This window comes from Pelodiscus sinensis, chromosome 17 (assembly GCF_052426305.1).
Source record: "Pelodiscus sinensis isolate ZL-2025 chromosome 17, ASM5242630v1, whole genome shotgun sequence".
Taxonomy (NCBI): domain Eukaryota; kingdom Metazoa; phylum Chordata; order Testudines; family Trionychidae; genus Pelodiscus; species Pelodiscus sinensis.
This window is the reverse complement of record NC_143068.1, coordinates 5,477,516-5,497,006: the sequence shown is the minus strand read 5'-3', so window position 1 is coordinate 5,497,006 and position 19,491 is coordinate 5,477,516. Positions and strand designations below refer to the sequence as shown.

Below are 19,491 nucleotides of genomic sequence, written 5' to 3'. Positions count from 1 at the left end.
AGGGCTGGAGGCTAGAATTTTGAAACCCGGTTATTAAGAATATCTCAGTTCATGTATTAGTCATCCATTCCACAGGCATCCTGAGCTTATAAATGAAACACAGACAAACTTTACTATATATAGGTGCAGTGGGCCAAATGCAACACTGGTGTGACACTGTCAGCTTCAGAGGACATGAATCTGAGATGAATTTGGCCAGATGTTCAGAGACACAAATACCAGACAGAGCTGGAAACCAGATCTGTCCGTTTTTGAAAATTTGGGTTTTGTTTGTTTCTACACCCAAGCAGCATGTAAGCTTTCATCACAATCCAAACTGTAAGGAAACAGAGCTAATAAGGCAGCACAGGAACTCAAACCAGGCAACACAAATAGCGGGGGATGCATCACCATTGTATCAACAATACAAAAAGGCAAAAGGCAAATCTAGAATAAAGGGAGACCATGAAAGCTTGGTCACTGCGGTAAAATGTGGGGCTAAAATCTCCTTAGTCATGGCCCAGTCCTGCAAGATGCTGTTTGTTGTCAATTCCAATGGCTTTCAGAGGGTTGTACAGCTGAAAGCTGTGAGATCATGATCATTTGACCCTGTGTAACACTCAACACCAGAACCCAGCCAATAATTTGCACATCTTTTAGATCCAGTCTTTATGTAATGACTGCAAGTAATGGAAACTCTATCAGTGACTTCAAAGAGATTGTGCATGACAGGACCTCTACACCAGTGCAAATGGATTTAAATCAGTCATATTTCACCAGGGAACTGAGAGTAGACCAGTGGTTTCCAACCTTTTTAAGCACAAGATCACTTTTTGAATGTAAGTGAAATCCAGGATCAAACTCAAACTCCCTTGTCCCGCATCCTTTGTGCCCCTTCTCCAAGGCCTTGCCCCTGCTCACTCCGTCCTCCCTCCCTCCCCCATTCTCCCTCCCTTTCACCAGGCAAGGGCAGAAGGTTGGGGTGCAGGCTCTGGTGTTGGGCTAAGGGATTTGGAGTGTGAGAGGGGCTCTGAGCTGAGCCTGGGCAGAAAGATGGAGTTCAGGAGGGGGTTCAGGGTACAGACTCTTTAAGGGAGTTTGGGTATAAGGGGCTAGTCCAAGGGCTAGAACAAGGGCTTGGGGTGCAGGATGGGGTTCATGACTGGGGCAGGGGATCAGAGCTGGCTCCAGCTGGACACTGCTGACCTCAGGTGTCTCCTGGGCGGTGGTGCAGTGGGGCTAAGGCAGCCTCACCCAAGCCCTGGCCTGCACCACTCCCAAAAGCAGCCAGCAAACACCCTCCATCCGAAGACCTGTTGTGTCCCCCCTCCGCCCCTGTTCTGTGGAGATAGAATACAGGGTGGGAGAGAGGGCACCGTGACATCAGCACCCTTCCTCTCCCTTCTCTGCCCTGCACAGCAAGCAGGAAGCTCCCGGGGAGGGGCAGCTCCAAGGCAAAGGGCAGGAGATGCGCAGCAGTGTTGGGAGGGGCAGCTGAAGTGCTGTGCTTGACAGTCTCTTGGTCAAACCAGTCAGATCACCTGTCAGAGGCTCCAAGATTTACCAGTAGCTCCTGATGTACTGGTTGGTGACCACTGGAGAAGAATATATCCACTTGTGGTGTTCACAGCTAGATTGTCTGGTGCCTTAATACAAACAAGAAGCTCTTTATAAACAAATAAATAATATTAACCAAATGAGAAAGGACATGCTCCATGTTCAATTATTTCTGTCTATCCTGTGCAGGAATCTTGATCGCTGTGTTCAAAGAAGTTGGTGTCTCTATTCAAACCCAACTTGGAGAACAAAGAAGAAGGGGCCTTCCTGCTGGATTCCTTAATGAGACCTAGATGTCCTGGCTGCAACGTTAATGGCGAGAGACAATTTTTTTTTAAAAAAGGAATAGCAAATATATTATATATATATATATTATATATATATATATACAGGAAACAAAATGCATCCTTGCACTGCTGCTATATGCTGGAGGTGAATTGCAAACAGCAACAGCAACAATAACACACAAAACCAACCGCCTACTTTAGCCTTTGCTGACAAATTGAAGAATTGACTGGATTCATCACAAAAACAAACAAAAACCATGATAACAACAATAATAATATTAACAATACAATAAAGCACCATTTTGCATGTTACATTTAAAGGTTACACAACTCATGGGTTCATTTGTTGCACACTGAATGGAAAGGAAACGTGCTTTGCAACAAAGCAGCAACAAAAAAAACTCCAACAACTCACAAGCAGATGCAAAACTATTCCCCACCCAAGGAAAGAAGAGAGAGAACCATTGAATCAATTACATTGCAATTATTTTTTGCTTCAGGATGTGTGGTGATCAGCCCTCTTCCCCACTCCACACTAGTCCTGTTACATCATTTTTGGTTCTGTTATTACCTCCTGCCCCTGGCCTTCCTTCTTTTCCCTCTGTCCCCTTGTCCAATCTCTTGTTCTGCTGAAGGTAATTAAGAATAGATCTAATTTCAAACAAAACAAAAACTATATGTATATGGTTCTCACTTATAAAAATGCAGTCTGTAGGGGTTTCATATGGATGTGCTTTTAAGTTATGTATATTATATATAATGGGGGGTGTGAAGTGGGGGTGGGAACGATATTAAAATAATTAAACAGTGCTGGTAAGTTTGCTGATGACATTTTTAAATTATAATTGTTTGGTTGACTGTGGTTGATACACTATGAGAATCTTAGCTCACACTGATACCCCACAAGACGGGAACAAGGAACATTTAATTAGCCGCTGCCCTTTTGGGAGGTAGGATGGTAGGTTTGCCACTGACTTGATCTGACTGCGGCAGGAGGGGTTGGTGTAGTGACACAGGGTATGTGTTTGTAATTGGTTGGTTGGTGATAAAGGAGTGTTCAGCAATACGGAGAAGTGAAGGGCTGAGAAAGAAGGAACAGACTGCATCCAGTTAGCTTTACCAATATGTGCCAGACATACATGTCTCCCCATACCTTCAGTCCAATGATGTTGTGGTTGTTTGGAGACTCGAGATTAGACTGCTTGATTCCTATGCTTCCAGCCTCTAGGAGTCTTTGACTCCTGAAAACTGGAGCCATAGAGCAGTAGAGGTATCATGTCACGCTTGTCACCAGGTTCTTGGAAACCAGGCTCAGTTAGAGATCCGTACGGCGACATCCCCTCAACACACTGGCCTAGGACTCTTGGTCTTTAGTTTAATTTCTAAACCCCAGTGCCAGCTCGAGAGCTTTTTGAGTGAAATGTCTGAGGTAAGCAACTTCCTCTCCACAGCAAGTACCTTGCCAGGGTGGCTGTACACTGCAACAGCTGTCCTGGGGAGAGCAAGTTCATGGCGGCAACTCCATCCTTTGTCTTCTTGGTAATGTCCACTGATACACTGGCTTAGGGTTGATTCCTGTCCATTGACAGTTGATATGGAAGATACCAGGTGAAAAACATGCATAGAATAGCAGTTTTACAGGACTGGGCAGCAGAACTAAGGAGCCAGATACTGATGAGGTGGCAGGGAGGCTACTTTGATCAGAACCTGGAACTTAGATGAAGTTTTCCTCTGCTGCTGCCAATGGAGTGGAGACTTTGGGCCCAGGCTTGCTTTTCTTTCTTTCTTTCTTTCTTTCTTTCTTTCTTTCTTTCTTTCTTTCTTTCTTTCTTTCTTTCTTTCTTTCTTTCTTTCTTTCTTTCTTTCTTTCTTTCTTTCTTTCTTTCTTTCTGCTACAGCAGGGCTCCTGGGATCTGAGAATCCTAATGAAAATGGATTATTTGAATATTTAGAATCAGGTGGGCATACCCTATATAATCAATTTCCTGCAATTGCAAGGACCCCTGAGTCTCTGGTAGACCTTAGTCTTTCTAGTTGTCTCCATAAAGTCTGTTCTCCTTTTGGTATGTGAGTTTCTCCTGTAAGCATAAAAAGTACGAGGCTCCCTGACAGTAATACAGACACATCTGCTAGTGCCAGCAAGAGTCTTTTCAGGTTTCTGATGAATTCAAATGTGTATTGTTTGCCCTGGATTCTACCTAAAACTTCACAGCTGCCCATAACATGCTGCTGCTTTAGGGACAACACCCACCAGAACCAAAAGAAATGACAGCAAATACACAGAGAATTTTAAAAAACAGTAACCTAAGTTAGTTGTAAAAAAACATGTATGCTTTCAGGAAGAGAAATCCAGCTCAGAGGACCAGTTCCTAAGAGCTGTGCAAGTACAGGACCTGTATGTTCTGTTATGGGTAAATTCTTACATGCCTCAAAATGGCTCTTCGACACATTTCGAATTTCAAACAAGAACAAACAAAGCTGGTACAAAGTTGATGCCACTGAAATTGAATTGGAGGCTACTCTGGAATTCCAGGAACCTGATTCTGATCTTGCACATGCTAGTGTAAATTCTGGAGTCACCCATTTACAAACAGTGGAGTTGCACTGCTGTAAAATCAGTGGATGGGGGATTAGAAACTGACCTTGCATGTTCAGAACTAAATAACAGTGGATTTGTTTCTCTGAATTCCTCATAGTGAGTGACAATGGGGAGAAAAAAAGCATGAGTATTTTGCTTACCTGGTAAGATGTAGGTATTATAGATGTATATAATCCACACCTTGACAGTTGAGCAATGACTTCAACCTTTTTCTTTAAATATATTTTTATAGATCTACATTGTTTATGATGGTGTTGAAGCCATGTCTCACTCTAAGGCCTTGGCTTCCTCACACTTTGTTCATCACTGTTGCTGACATTTGAGATAGTTTATCACTTTGTTTTCCTGGGGGCCTTTCTGTTGAAGTGGTGGGAGACACGAGTGCCTGTTTGTCCCTAAATCTGCAAGTTCATTTCAAAACTGGCCTGCAATTGCATGAATCATAAAAATAACTTTTATTTGAAAAGCACCTTACCAACCAACTGCAATGCTCTGTAGTTCCTTCACTGACTTCCCTTTCCTCTTCCCGTTCTTCTTCTCTCTTTCAGCCCTTTCTATCATATTCTTTTTCAGTGCTTGGTGGTGTATGCGTGTGTGCTCACTGTTCTTGTATTCAATAAAAGTGAAATAAATGTGTTTGATGCTCAACCAGCTTGTGGCCTGAAACTGACTTTTCTCTATCTGGACAGTGGAAAATTAGAGAAAGAGCATTAGGGCTAGGTATTTTACAGGAGTATGTCTGGAGGCAGCATTGAATGAGAGCAGGAGAGATTGTACCTTTCCTAGTTAGCCTTGGAGCAGGACTGGGCAGAATGAGGATAATTCCATTGTCCATTTAATGCAGAGATTAAATGGATGGTCCCAATTTTCTTCCAAGTCTTCACCCAGAAAAAATAAGCTCCATCCACACATGGCACCAAAATGAGATGCTGCTCTCAGTACATTCTACAAATGTGCAAAATATGAAGGTGCATGCTCTCTGAGCTCTTGTGGTGTCTTTAATATGTCCATGTTTTTTGTCAAGCTTCTTGGGTCAGGCTCCTACTTGATTGGGTTGGAAGGGATGCTGTGGGAGTTCTCTCTCAAATACCAGCCATTTGTGGCATCAAAATGAGACAGTACTGTAAGCTATGTGGATCTGTGACCCCCCCCCCCCCTTCTTTGGTACATGAATAAAATAATTTTCTGAAAGCAGAGATTCTGGAGAATGAGATAGCAGTTTCAAGAGAAGTGCCAGTACACCAAACCATTGTGTAGCGAGCAACAGAAACCAGGCTTTGAGCTGGGAACAAGCTGGGACCAAGAGGCAGGAATAGGTGAAAGTAGTTAGACTGAAACTTTGAGAGGAAGATGGATAAAATGGCCTTCCATTTGGGAATCAGGAATGGGCTAGAAGGCAAATCCTGTCCTTGAAGGGTTGTTTTGTAGAAGGATTAAGTTATGTCTTTATTTCTTCCCTGGACAAGATTGAAGAGCATGAAAGGAAGCCATTAGTGGATTTCTACTAGTCAAGGACATGCAATTATTAACAATATTTGTGTTGAAACACTATTTTGGAGATGATTTCATGCTCTGGATTTATGTTTAATGATGTGAATGTGACCCGCACAGACTAGTATCGGGCTAGCAATCAACGTTCTTAACATATGCTTTCTAATGGCCCAGATCTAACTTTACAAGCTACGATCTTTGTTCAAAGTAGCTCTACATGTGCATTCTGTTCCTGCTTGCACCCTGTGCACAGTTTAAAAAAAGAATTTCCCTCAGTGATACCGAACACCACTGCGTGCCAGTATAAAGGGCCCAGCTGCCCTCAGACTCCCTCAGGGTATGTCTACACTACCACCCTAGTTCGAACTAGGGTGGTTAATGTAGGCAACTGCAAATGAAGTTGCAAATGAAGCCCAGGAATTGAATTTCCCGGGCTTCATTTGCATATTGCCGAGCGCCGCCATTTTTAAATGTCCGCTATATTGGACTCCGTGCCCGCGGCTACACGCAGCACAAACTAGGTAGTTCGGATTAGGCTTCCTATTCCGAACTACCGGTACACCTCGTTCCTTCATGCTGCCCATGATGCAGTTGGCCAAGTCTGATGCTTTTGGAGCAAACTGACTCCAAGATCCATTGCCTGACTATCTCTAGGGCAAATCTAAAGTACTCTGCGATATACATTCCAGTGGCATCTAGAACATACTTCCACCCACAACAGAGCAACTGTTACTCTGCCCTGCTTATCAGTACCTGCACAGAAAGAAAAGTAGAGATTACAAAGGTAGACCTTCTCCTTCTGCATCAATGCTTGCTCCATCTACACAGCCATAGGTGCGAAACCCGTCTTTGGATGGGTTGCCAGGATTACAGAGATCATGTGTTCCCATATTTGCAAACCAACTTTCCTACGTCCTCGGTGTTTGGTCCAGATTACCTCAGACCAGTCGGGATGTCAAAGGGTTGTCGATTAGTCAAGTGACTACTCGCGTTCTCCCCTCCCCCTTGCTGCCTGGCTGTGTCTACACTGGCATGAATTTCCGGAAATGCTTAAAACGGAATACTACTCTGTTTTCAGTTTTTCCGGAAAAGGAGTGTCTACATTGGCAGGTTGCTTTTCTGGAAAAGCCCTTTTTCCGGAAAAGCGTCTGTGGCCAATGTAGACGTGCTTTTCCGGAAAAGAGCCCCGATCGCCATTTTCACGATCGGGGCTTTTTTCCGGAAAAGACTACTGGGCTGTCTACACTGGCCCTTTTCCAGAACAGTGTTCCGGAATAAGGACTTATGCACGAGCGGGAGCAGAATAGTTTTTCCGGAATAGCGGCTGATTTTGTACAGTAGAGCATCGTTGCTTTTCTGGAAATTCAAGGGCCAGTGTAGACAGCTCGCAGCTTATTCCGGAAAAGCGGCTGATTTTCCGGAATAAGTGGCCCAGTGTAGACACAGCCCCCCTGTATCAGAGGCAGGCAGCGGGGCGAGGCAGGAGCCGGTGCTGGAGGGAGCTGGCTTAGAAGCGGGTTCCCAGAGCCCTGTCTGTGTCAGGCAGCCCTGGCCTGGGGGTCCCAGCGGGGCAGGCAGCCCTGACTTGCCCCCCCTGCTGGCTCTGCCGTTCAAAAGGCAGGAGGAGGCGGGCGGCCTGGGCTATACAACGTTCCCCCATTGCCCCCCCGGCTCATGGGGGCGCGGGGAGGGGCCAGGCGCGGGGCAGGCAGAGCCAGACCTCAGGGCTCGCGCCGGGAGCCTGAGAACTTCCGCTCCCGGCTGGGGAAGGGGGAGGGGTTTCCCTGGCTCGCCGGGCCCTTCGTGCCGGGGCAGTGGGGCTGCCCGGGCCGCTTTCCGGGGGGGACTCGCGGGGCCGGCGGAAGTCGCCGCGGTTCCGGTCCGCCGCGCGCTCCGGCGGGAGTTGTGAGGTGCGGAGCGGCGCCCTGGTGAGCGGTGGGGGCGGCAGCCGCCCGGCTCGGGGGCCCTGGGGGGATTCAACGCCCTGGGTGGGCGACGGGGGTCGGCGGCAGACGGGCCTGAGGGTCTAGAGAGGGAGAGCGGAGGGGCAGACCGCGGGGGGGGGAGTGTTACACGGGGCCGGGCCTGTGGGAGCTGGTTTGGGGGGCGCAGACCGTGGGTCTGGGCCGGGTTATACGGGCCTGTGGGAGCTGGTTGGGGGGCGCAGACCGTGGGTCTGGGCCGGGTTATACGGGGCTATGGGAGCTGGTTGGGGGGCGCAGACCGTGGGTCTGGGGGCGGGTTATACGGGGCTATGGGAGCTGGTGGTATGTGTAGAAAGCTGCAAGGGAGCAAGTAGCTGTCTACATACCACTGGTGTGTTGGGGGCAGACTGGGGGTCCAGGGGACTGTGGTTATACCTGGGCGGGGAGACTGGGGTTCTGGGAGACTATTCCTGGCAAGGGGAAGCCTGAGGAGGAGGCTCTGCTGAGTGTGTTTATAAATACACCTTGTAAAATCTTCTCTCGCTTACTAACAGACTATGGTGAGAGGTGTGTGTCAGAGCTGTAGTCTGTGATTTTTCCCATTATCCTTACTGGAAGGACTAGACAGGGAATTGCTGTGACTAGAGTTTATGTTTTCATTGGTAAGATTTTAAGATGGATTTTTTTCTAGCTGCCGAATATCATTGTACTGCTATAGCTTTATCTCTTCTCCTCTTGGCTAGTGCGAGTGCCGTGAGGTGGTGCTTTCAGATTACAGACTGCAGTGAGAAGACTGCATATCGGGTTTGAAATAGGGATGTTAGAGTGTAGCTGAATAACCATTGACTGATAAGCTGGTGCTTTTTGGTTAATGGTTCCAGTTACACTCAGCTGACTCCGAGGGAGGTGGCTTTGCTGTGACAGGGTAGCAAAGCCTGCTCCCCAGGAGCCAGACAGGCAAAGGCTTCTGGCCCCATTCCTGGGGAGGAGGCTTCGCTGCTGCTGGTGGCCTTGCTCCGGAGGAGGCTTCACTGTGGGCTATCCAGTATAAAGTAGAGATGTAAAAATGCATTTAATCAAGTAAACATGTAACCACTGAAAATTTCAGCTGATAAATGTGGGGGAGGAGGGCAGGCAGCTCCCAAGGAGCTGGTGTGCATGGGGAACCGTCTTTTAATCTGGCTCCCTGTATGCAATGGCTGCTGCCTGCCCACCCTATATTGCTGCATGTGATATAGAGGCAGCAGCGTGGGGGAGAGAGGGGGAAAGGTGGCTCCCCGGGAGCTGGCTTTTAAGCGGTTGCCCTGTTACATGTATACCAGGTTACATGTATACCAGGAGCATGCATGTAACCGTGAAGGTTAAGTGATAAGCCCAGGCTCATCAGTTAACCATGTATACGGTCACACTTTTGCATCCTAGTATAAAGTTAAGCTTTATGCTGCAGAGTATTATAGAATCATAGGGCAGGAAGAGCTCTCAGGAGGTCATCGAGTCCAGAGTCCAGCTGCCTGCCCAAAGCAGGACCAATTCCAACTAAATCATCCCAGCCAGGGCTTTGTCAAGCCGGTGCTTAAAAACCTCTAGGGATGGAGATTCCACCCCTCCCTAGGGAACCCATCCCAATGCTTCACCCCGTCCTAGTGAAATAGTTTTTCCTAATATCCAACCTAGACCTCTCCCAATGCAACTTGAGACCATTGCTCCTTGTTCTGTCATCCGTCACTATTGAGAACAGCCTCTCTCCATCCTTTTTGGAACCTCCCTTCAGGAAGTTGAAAGCTGCTATCAAATCCCCCCTCACTCTTTTCTTGTGCAGACTAAATAAGCCCAAATCCCTCAGTCTTTCCTCGTAGGTCATGTGCCCCCCAATCATTTTGGTTGCCCTCTGCTGGACCCTCTCCAGTGTATCCACATCCTTTCTATAGTGGGGGGGGGGGGGGGGGAGAATTGAACACAGTATGGATGTGAAAATTAAATGAATCAACTAATCAAAAAATGGATGGAATTTCCATCGACTATTTGATTAGTTAATAAGGGCTCTTCCACTTTCAAATGTAGCGCTAGACCGCCTGGCTGTTGCTACATTTCAAAGGTGGAAGTGGCTTGTGGCATTCTGCCTTTGACATGTACAAGATCCCCAGCAGGGGCTCTTGTGCATTTAATAGATCGAAACGCCATGTGGAGACCAGGGCAAGTGGGGGGCTCTTGTACATGTCAAAGGTGGAATGCTGCTGCTGTGCTCCTGCCTCCTCCCACAGAGCTGGGGGGAGCCGGTACCCCCCAGCACCACCTCCTCTCTCTCACCCTGTTGCCTCTTTCTGATAGAGGCAGCAAGTGGCAGGGAAACGACTAGTTTACTACTGTGTCAACTATCTGATAAGGTTTTGCTTATTGGATAGTCAATTAGTTGCTTACATCCCTATTGCAGAGCCCCAGAGCGTGTAACCGCTCCGACTTTTAGCAGATACACCATTACCATATTCAACTATTTTAACATCCCTAGTGCTGAGGCACCTATGTATTGTTATTTGTTAAGTACTAACTGTTTTCTTTACTGCGTAAGGCACAGCTATCAAAACCACTCTTCTTCAGTGAGCATACGGTCCAGAAGTACAGCACTGGACTATATTAACTTGCAAAGGTTTTCATAAACTATCCTGGATGGAGGGATCTGTGTATTTACATAATACAAGTGTGATGTGCTTGCCCTATCCTAGATTCTTGGTAGAGAGGCCTGACGCAACAGCCAGACCAGCAGACAAGATGGCAGAGATGCAGATAGATCCAGACCTGGCCAAGAGACTGTTTTTTGAAGGTGCCACAGTTGTCATTTTGAATATGCCTGAGGGGACAGAGTTTGGCATTGATTACAACACTTGGCATGTGGGCCCCAGGTTCCGTGGAGTCAAGATGATTCCTCCAGGCATCCATTTCTTCCACTATAGCTCTGTCAACCGGTGCAACACTAAAGAAACAGGCCCCCGTACTGGCTTCTTCTTAAGCCTGCACCAGCGAGATTTGCGGGTTCTGCACTGGAACTCATCCAATGAGGAGGTGGACCTCACCCCAGCATCTGAAGAAGAGATTGAAATAATGAGGTCAAATCTTCAGGAGATGGACAAGTTTCTTGGACCATACCCATATGAGAGCCTCAAGAAATGGATCTCTCTCACTAACTTCATCAGTGAACCAGTGATGAAGAAGCTTCAGCCAGAGAGTGGACAGATCTGTGCCTTTTCAGAAGTTCTGCCAGTTCTAGCTGGGAAGCACACCAAAGACCGAGCTGAACAGAACCTGCCCCGATATGACACAGAATGTAAGAGCTATGCAGAAGGCCTGGCCCGACTGCCCAAAATGAAGCTGAAAGCTGGCACTGAGATCCGGTTCACAGAAATGCCAAAGCAGATGTACCCTGATGGTGCTACTCCTGAGGAAATAACTAGGCATAGCATGGACCTTAGCTATGCTCTGGAAACAGTGATTAACAAGCAGTGTTCCAGCCAACCCCAAGATGTGCTTGGTGAGTATAATGGCTGTCCTAGAAACTGAGTCATTGCAAGCTAGTTTAAACACTTATCAGTAAGAGGGTGTCCAGCTATCATAGACTATAGCAGGGCTACTCAACTTTGGAAGCCCCGGGGGCCACAATGATACTCAACATATGCCAAGGGCCACAACTTACTGTGGTTGCATATGCATGCAAATATATATGCAAATAGCTTCTTTCACACCGACAGGTATGAATACAAAGCTTAAGGCAAGACTACACAACACACAGGCCCCATTTAAGTCAGTTCTGCTGATATTAATAAAATGTAGTATTTACCCGATTTCTGCCCATATGACAGCACTTTAAATGAGCAATGACAGTCCAGAAATTTAACTACTAAAACACATACCAACAAAAGACCATTATATTGACTGCTTTTTTGTTTTGGCTCCCACCTATGGGCTGCGTGTTGAGCCCTGCGTAAATCCCAACCACACCACAGGACGCAAACAAATGAGCTGTGGGCCACGCGGCCCACATATGGTCCTGGACTATAGTATGGAATTAGGAATCAGAACACTTAGGTCTTAGTTCCACTCTTGCCAATAAATTAGCATTTGGACTTTTGGCAAGTCATTTAGCCTCTCTGTGCCTCCAGTTATCCATCTATAAAATAAGGATAATACAGTGCCTGTTTCACAGGGTGTTTGGGGGCTTAATGTGTTGTGCAGCATTTTGAGATTCTTAAGTGAGAAGTGCTTTTACAAGCAATTTGCTATGCGTGAATGTTCAGAGCAGCATGTGGAATGTTGGCTATGAGCTCTCAGTGTTGCGATGTGAGTCTTGAAGAAGTGGCTTCATCCCATGTACATGGTTTTTTTAGTCTCCAACTCATTGTTTTTTAAGTTTTTCCCCAATATTCCTTTCACATCCATCTCTGGGTTTTCTCCTCCATCCCACATTATCTGGTTCCACCTCTGCTGGCAACCTGCCAATTAACTAATTACATAAAAATACGTTTTAAAAGGAAGTAAGCCACCAGCCTTATATTATTTTCATTGAAAAAGGTGATTACTGGGAACAGTCTGGATGGTGCAGGAAGAGTATATTGAAATCATTACTTGCAGCACGATGGGTATCAACATAATTGTTCAGCTTAGGAACAGAAAAAATGGGTTATTCCAGACATAGAAAAATGCTACAAATAGGACATCACTGTGACATGCAGAAATTGGTATGTTGGCTTTGGCTCCTACAGTACTGTAGCCATTTATTGTTAATTTGTTATCCATTTTTTCATTAAAAAAACTAAGCAGAAGCAAATCTTGAACAAATTCATTTCTCTCCCCTCCCTTCCCTTCCCCTCCATACTAGAGCAGCAGAGGCTGAAAGGGAAGAAGCAAGCTTAGGAAGGCGAAACCTCTTGTGCTTTGCTGGTGACGCCTTCTGGTAGGATTTGGAGATTATTGTGAGGAAAAGCTTTGAACAAAGACTGTATTCATTGTACAGAAGAATGTGACATGCATTATTTACTGACATATCACAAATTAGCAGCTGGTGGCCCTCAATAGTATTGCTGTAATTAGCTGCTAACTCTGTTGGAAATAATGGCAGCGTCTGTTACAAGTTAATGCCAACTCTATTGAGAACTCTGAAATCCAGCCGAGATGACACGGTTACCCTTAAGATAAACCCTGGATGCTTGCTTCTCATGTTCTTGTCATTTTATCTGTTAACTATGTACCTCCTAAAAAAGCAGAACTCTGTTCTGAAATGTTCTGAGAGATAAAAATAGCTAGTTTCCTTCCCAGCTAACAAACATTTCCCAGTGCTCTGTGAAAAGCATATGCAGAAACGGTTGTGATAAAAAGGATATCTAAACATCTGGTAATGCTGAATCCTGCCTGGCAAAATAAAGCCACATCTATAGTACCGGCTATGGCGTTGATGTCCTGTAGTTTAGATGATACCTACAATGATGAAAGGAATTTTTTCCATTGCTGTTGGTAATCTACCTCTTTGAGTACTGATAGTGGAATTTTTCCATCAGTTTAGTCTAATCTGGGGTTAGGATGGTATATCTATAGCTCTCAACTATGTAGATTTTTCATACCCGGGGCACCTAACTTTGAAACATGGACCAGGTCTAGGAAAGCAAAGCTGCTGTAATAGCAATACCACATTGTCTTCTGCACATATAATATCATAGATTGCTCTTACTGTCTGCCTCTGTGTGTCCATACTGTAGTTCCCACACCACTATCTAGTTGTGGTGGCAGCAGCAATTTCTTTGCAGCACCTTTTTGGACATATGGGCTCAGGAAAGGCAGGGAGAGGCAGAGAGAGAGAATGATTCCCTCTTAGTAGCTACAAGGCAAGTTTGTGTTAAGTGGAGTCATAGGAGACCACACAAATCTTGATGTGATGTCTTGGCTTACTATTGCAGAATATTAGTAATAAGTAGAAATGATACTTTGATACTTCATGAGAATCCAAACACTACAGCACGATCTTTGGAATTGATTTGTTAAGAACATTGTTCTCAGACTCTATTTACGGATGCTTGTGACAAGAAGGTTAATGGTTGTTACTATAACATGTCCTCGTTGACTATGCTGTGCTTGCTTGCTTAGTCATGTGGTGAAGGGGATGGAGAGTGGCCAGTGCTTGGAGGACTGATGATTGCTAATATAGTCATCAGGAGTGCTGCTTATGTCAGCAAGACAAACCCAGATAGTATTTGCAAAAATTAACACTGTCCACATTGGTGGTTCCACTTATGGTTCAATGACTAATATCCTTCCCTGGTTTTTTTTTCCATGCCCTCCCTTGACTGGGTGTGTCCAGCCGAGCTGCAGTTTGCTTTCATCTGTTTCCTGATTGGGAATGTGTATGATGCATTTGAGCATTGGAAAAAACTTCTGAATGTCTTGTGCAGATCAGAGAATGCCATAGGGAAGCATTGTGTCCTCTACACCAACCTCATTTCTGTCCTGTACCACCAGCTCAATGAAATCCCAGCTGATTTCTTTGTAGACATAGTCTCCCAGGACAACTTTTTAACCAGCACCTTGCAGGTAAGCTACCAGCTATGCATGTTATTTAGGAAGCAGCCATATGAGAATTCTCATGGGAAATGAGTGAGCATGCAAAGCCCAACTCAGCCAAATTCAGAGACAGGTCTGTGGGGAACAGAACCATGTGTAAGATACCCTCCTCCCTGAGCCTTAGCCTCTGTTGCGGAAGCTAGAGAACTGATGCCATTATGTGAGAAATCTTGGGTACAGGTCATTGTACTCCTAATGGAACAAAAGAAAAATGCATTTGGCTAGACGACAGGGGAACACCAGGAAGTAATACACAATGAACTCACCTCTTACCACAAATGCTTGGGTGAAACACATAGCATCCTTGGCAGCAGAGAACAATCTTAAAGTGTAATTGTAACCAGAAACATGACATGGTAAAATTGTCTGTTTACAGAACCTGTCTGCTGACTTCATTGATCAAGTTTATTCCTGCTAGCACTTTAGAGTCATTGAAGCCATAGGAATAGAAGCTGAATTCTTTTCTGTTTCTTGCATGGAACCGTCCTCTAAGCTTCAGCTGCTGAATCCTTATTCCTGAGGGTGACTGAAGTGGCAGAAAGAGCACAGTTTGATTTTCATACCCTAGATCAGGGTGGCCAAACTGTGGCTTGCAAGCCTGTGGCACCTCCCATGCCCACAACTTCCACCTATCAGACTGGGAGGATGGGGGAGAAGCCCTGGGCTTCTGTCCTGCAGTGGGATTGTAGGGCAAGGGGCTTCTGCTCAGCAGGTTGGGGGGCTGACATGACTTCAGCCTCAGGGGAGATGCCTATTGTGCTCAAGGCTTCAGCCCTGCTCTTACAGAAGCACCGAGCCCCGGCAGATGCCTCCTGTGGGACTGGAGCCCTTAGCACCACCAATCTGCCACAGAGCAGAAACCATGAGCCCTCTCAGGTGTGACCAGCTCCGGCTTCTGAAGAATGCGTGTGCAGTTTGGTCACTCTGCTCTAGATTGAGTTTTTGTAGCACTTGAAGTTAAAAAAAGTTTTATGTTTTGGCTTGTAAATGAACAAATTTGATGTGTAACTTAGTCAGAGGGATGAATGTAGGCCCCATGATCTTCCCTTTTTAAACACCAGCCTCATTTTATAGGAGAGTTTTTTGTTCATCTCTGTGTGAAGAGGCAGTTTCACAGCAGGATGAACAAGGAAAAACAAACAGTTATGCACAAAGCAGTGAACTTTGCTGTTCATTTTCAGTATTTTCTCTGGCTGCCTTTAGGTCTCTCTTAAATAACAGTATTCTTCCCAAAGGGGCTTTCCCTTCGGTTTGATCCTACAATAAAATTCTTATGCTTAGAGCATCAATTTGTTGTGGAAATGAGTTTTGTGCCACAAATTCAAGCAGGGGGAGAGATGGGCTCTGAGGCTGAAAATCCTGTTTAGTCAGACACATTTGCAATCACCACCTGAAGTGTCTCAGAAAAACTGTGAATGTGTGAAAAGTTAATGGGTTTAAGTGTAAGTGAAACATTAGAAAATCCCTCCGTAAGGATGTTTTCAGGCTGTAGGTACCTGTATTAAAGGATCTCGAGGGGACACTTTCCATTTCTCTAGTCTCCAAGGCTGTTTCTTTAGGAGATCCTTGCCTTTTCCTCTAAGACATAGAAAATGCTAGAGAACCATATTCTTGTCACATGTTATAGCAGACAAAACTGGGGGGAATCTGCTTTATATCAAGCCATAAAGAAAGGGAGGGCGATCATACACCCTGGTTCTGCCACCACATTCTTATGGCTCATGCTGTCAGTTTTTAATTGTGCAACAGCTAGTTCCAATTTGGGTTGATTTCATCTGCTGAAAATATGTGGTGTTTGTTTGTAAGCTTTTGTTACAGTGAGAAACCAGAACTGCTGAGCCAAAGGGGATATTACAGCAGCACGTTCCTCCTCTCAGAACAAAACCTTGCCAGTGCACCCCAGTCTCTTCTCAGCTAATAGTGCCAACTGCTCAGAGATATATGGTCGTGCAGTTTCATATGTGGCCATCTAATTGAATCCCATTCTCTAGACTGGAAGAGATTGGTGCTTCTAAGCCTCTCTGCTCTCCACCTCCGGTGTAGCAGTTGCAAACCCTGCAATTAAAATTCTTCTCAAACCAGACTGACCTGAAATCTGCCCCTTGGATGGGTACTTTGGCCCATGTCAAGGCAAGGAAAACATGCATTTATAACATCACTGCTGTGATCATCTAACTGACTTCAAATGTATTTTTAGGTGTTTTTTTCCTACGCCTGCAGCACCACGGTTGACAGGACGCTGAGGAAAAAGGCAGAAAAGTTTAAAGCCCACCTAACTAAGAAATTCAAATGGGACTTTGAGACTGAGCCAGATGACTGTGCCCCAGTGGTAGTGGAGCTGCCAGAAGGACTGCTGTTGGACTGAATGAAATGTTCTCTTGGAACTTAGCATATGGTTTTTGTATCTTATTTTTCTTCCCCTCTCCCCAAATTTGCCGGCTTTCTGAATTCTGTAGCTTATTGTGTGAAATGAACTTGGTGATCCCCAGTTGATTCCTGTTCCTGCTATAGAAGCAGGACTGGGAAGCCCAGAAACATTATATATTCCGCCTCCAGGCCAGAGCTCTTTCAGGCATCATTCTAGGATCTATTGGGACAGAGTATACCCACATCCAGGATCACTGAGCACTCAGCAACTCGTATTTCCTTAGCTCTTCTGCAGTTCCCGGACATAACTCCCTGTTGGATGGTTTTAACCATTTTTTGCTGAGGAAGCCCCCCTGTGAAATCATCTGCCTTGTGGAGCCTGGACTCCAGCGTGATACCTTTATAATTAGGAGGTAGGTTGCCCTGCCTTGTGGTCACTACATCCTACAGCCTGTACCCATATTACAAATTTAGAAATTCCACTCAGCTCATTTGCATTCATGCCTATGGGCATCTAACTGAAACAGTTCAGAAATGTTGTGTCAGATTATTATGCTCTTGGCCGGGGTGGACAATAATTTTTGATTGGGGAGTACTCAAGAATTTGGAAAGTGGTCGAGGGCCACACTCTTCCATGGATTAATACCATGGAGGAGGTGTGGGGTCTGGGATGGAAGTTAGGTGCAAAGGGGAACTTGGTTAAGGGATTAGGACGCAGGAGGGAGTGTGGGTCTGGGAGGGTGTTTGGGTGAAGAAGGAAGTTGTTACTTGGGGCACTGGACTGGGGTGCAGGGGTTTGGATTGTGAGCTAGGGCAGGAGGGAATTGTGATCTGGGGCAAGGGATTTGAGTGTGAGAGGGGGCAGAGCTTTGGCAAAGGGAGGGGCTGCAGTGCCAGACACAGGCTTTGGCCAGGAGACTTACTAGTCAGCAGCCCAGCAGTTCCTCAGGCAGACAGGCTGCAGCCACGTGCTTTGTGAATAACTAGTTCTAGAGGGGCGGGAGCATGGTGCTTCATGGCTGTTTGAAGGCAGCTACCATTCGCCAGTTTCTGGCCAGAAACTGGCCAATGGGATTGTGCCAGGGGCAGGAGCAGCACTTGAAGACTTCCCCTTCCCCTCTGGGCTCAAGCTTTTAAAGAAAAACTGCCCTGCAGCCATGTTTCTGAGCAGCATCTGGGTGGGCCAAGGCAAGCAAGGAGCCTGCCTGAGGCTTTCCGTAGCGTCCACGAGCTGGATCCAGTGGCTCCGCAAGTCACTTTTGCCATTGCATGCTGTGATGGAAAAATATATCCTGTACTAAATCCTCCTGTTCCGTGACCCTGACACTAAAATAACCAGATTGGAAGAGTAGGGTAACACGTTTACATAGACACTGGCAACACTGTAATTGCAGTGACAGAGAGGCGGAATCTGCTTAGCCTGGTGTAAGAATCAGAACAGTCCGGGAATCAGAAATGGAATTTTTGGGCAGTAGTCACCAGATTTTCAAAACAAAAAGCCAGCCATGAGATACCAGGGCAGAATTTTTAACTGACTGTCATGGTTTGTCAGATCTCTAGAACTCTTACTGTAATTGTTCTTTGCTTTACACTGGTCATCTCTCATTAATAATCTTGTGAGGCTCTGGTGTTCTTTCAGAGCAATGAACATGCTATAAAAATAATTTACAATTTGTAGCTGAATTCCTATTGTTGTTATCCTGTAAGTCTTATTCCATGTAAGACGATGAGTTTTTGTTTCAGTTTTTTAAACAAGAATCCCTACTGTTGTAGGGATCAGGCCGTTTTTCAACTCGCTTGTTTCTTTCTAGACAGATTCCTTCAGGAATTTGTTGTATTGTCTAACACAACACAGTAACCTACCTATGAATCTTTAACAAAAGTAATTCAGAATAAATCTTCCTATAAAAATATCTCTGCAGTCTTTTGTGTATGAACTATTTTAGCGAAGTTGTATGATCTATTATTGTTCCAGCCTTACCACAGCAGTGTCAGTGTTATTGTACTTGTCACCTTGAAGTAAAGTATCAATGATTTCTCTCTCAGCCAAGGACAGATCACAATGAGGAGGAACACTAGCATAGTAAAATGCAAGATATTGTGCAATGTCTGTGAGAGGAGGCATGTGATTCTGTGCCTTTGAATAACCAAGTATCAGTCATGGAAATAAGATAGGAAAAGATCTGTTTAGTACAGAGTGAATAGAAGTCAATGGCTTTTTTGTTCATATTTTTTCTTTTTAAAAATAAACTTCTTTAAAATGAAATTAATGTACTACAAAATATGTTAAAGACTACACTTATAATTTCTTAAATAATTTAAATAAAAATATTCTAAATCCTTAAATGTATCTTTTTTTTTTTAAATATAAAGGCTGTTTTTCTATGTAAAGATGTTTTCTTCCTGGTTCTACTTTTGAAGTGAAGCTTTATAAATACAGCACAATAGGTCAGCCTAAGTAACTTAGGAGACTTAAACTGCAGTTATTTTCTCTTAGACATATTTGAAAATTTTCACAGGTTGACTTGAAATAATCAGTTTAATTCACTGATTACTGTTTATCCCTTTGTTTAATAAATGATTTAATTATAAGTGTGAAATGTATTTTGACAGAAGTTTATGCATCCAAAGTGTTTAAGGTTGTTTTTATTTTTAAATAATTATGTGCTGTTTGTGAGTTTGTTTA

The 19,491-nt window shown here is 45.0% G+C and overlaps 2 protein-coding genes across 8 annotated transcripts in view; both read left to right on the top strand.

Annotated features, from left to right (window-relative positions):
* Nucleotides 1–5,073, top strand: part of EPB41L1 (erythrocyte membrane protein band 4.1 like 1) — a 168,963-nt gene extending 163,890 nt beyond the window's left edge. For all 4 annotated transcript variants that reach the window (XM_089769640.1, XM_075901384.2, XM_089769639.1 and 1 more), the window contains one exon: nt 1,726–5,073. In XM_089769640.1, the coding sequence (XP_089625766.1) occupies nt 1,726–1,734 (9 nt within the window). In that variant the 3' untranslated portion in view covers nt 1,735–5,073. The remainder of the gene's footprint in view (nt 1–1,725) is intronic.
* Nucleotides 5,074–7,682: 2,609 nt separating this feature from the next.
* On the top strand, nt 7,683–19,151 carry AAR2 (AAR2 splicing factor). Of its 4 annotated transcripts, none has more exons than XM_075901395.2 (4): nt 7,683–7,841; nt 10,559–11,361; nt 14,179–14,408; nt 16,636–19,151. In XM_075901395.2, exons 2-4 carry the CDS (start codon nt 10,605–10,607, stop codon nt 16,801–16,803), a joined length of 1,155 nt encoding a protein of 384 aa, XP_075757510.1. In that variant the 5' UTR covers nt 7,683–7,841; nt 10,559–10,604; the 3' UTR covers nt 16,804–19,151. The 4 variants fall into 4 exon arrangements, with proteins under 4 accessions (XP_075757510.1, XP_075757509.1, XP_075757511.1 ...); XM_075901394.2 differs by having other exon boundaries at nt 7,690–7,823; XM_075901396.2 differs by lacking the exon at nt 7,683–7,841 and adding an exon at nt 8,334–8,500.
* Nucleotides 19,152–19,491: the final 340 nt, after the last annotated feature.

Excerpts from the sequence above, each read along its gene's own strand:
- AAR2 (XM_006126670.5), top strand. The coding sequence starts at position 10,503 with ATGGAGGGATCTGTGTATTTACATAATACAAGTGTGATGTGCTTGCCC. Across the intron at positions 11,362-14,178 it reads CCAACCCCAAGATGTGCTTG|CCGAGCTGCAGTTTGCTTTC; the intron begins GTGAGTATAATG and ends GGGTGTGTCCAG. Across the intron at positions 14,409-16,635 it reads TTTTAACCAGCACCTTGCAG|GTGTTTTTTTCCTACGCCTG; the intron begins GTAAGCTACCAG and ends ATGTATTTTTAG.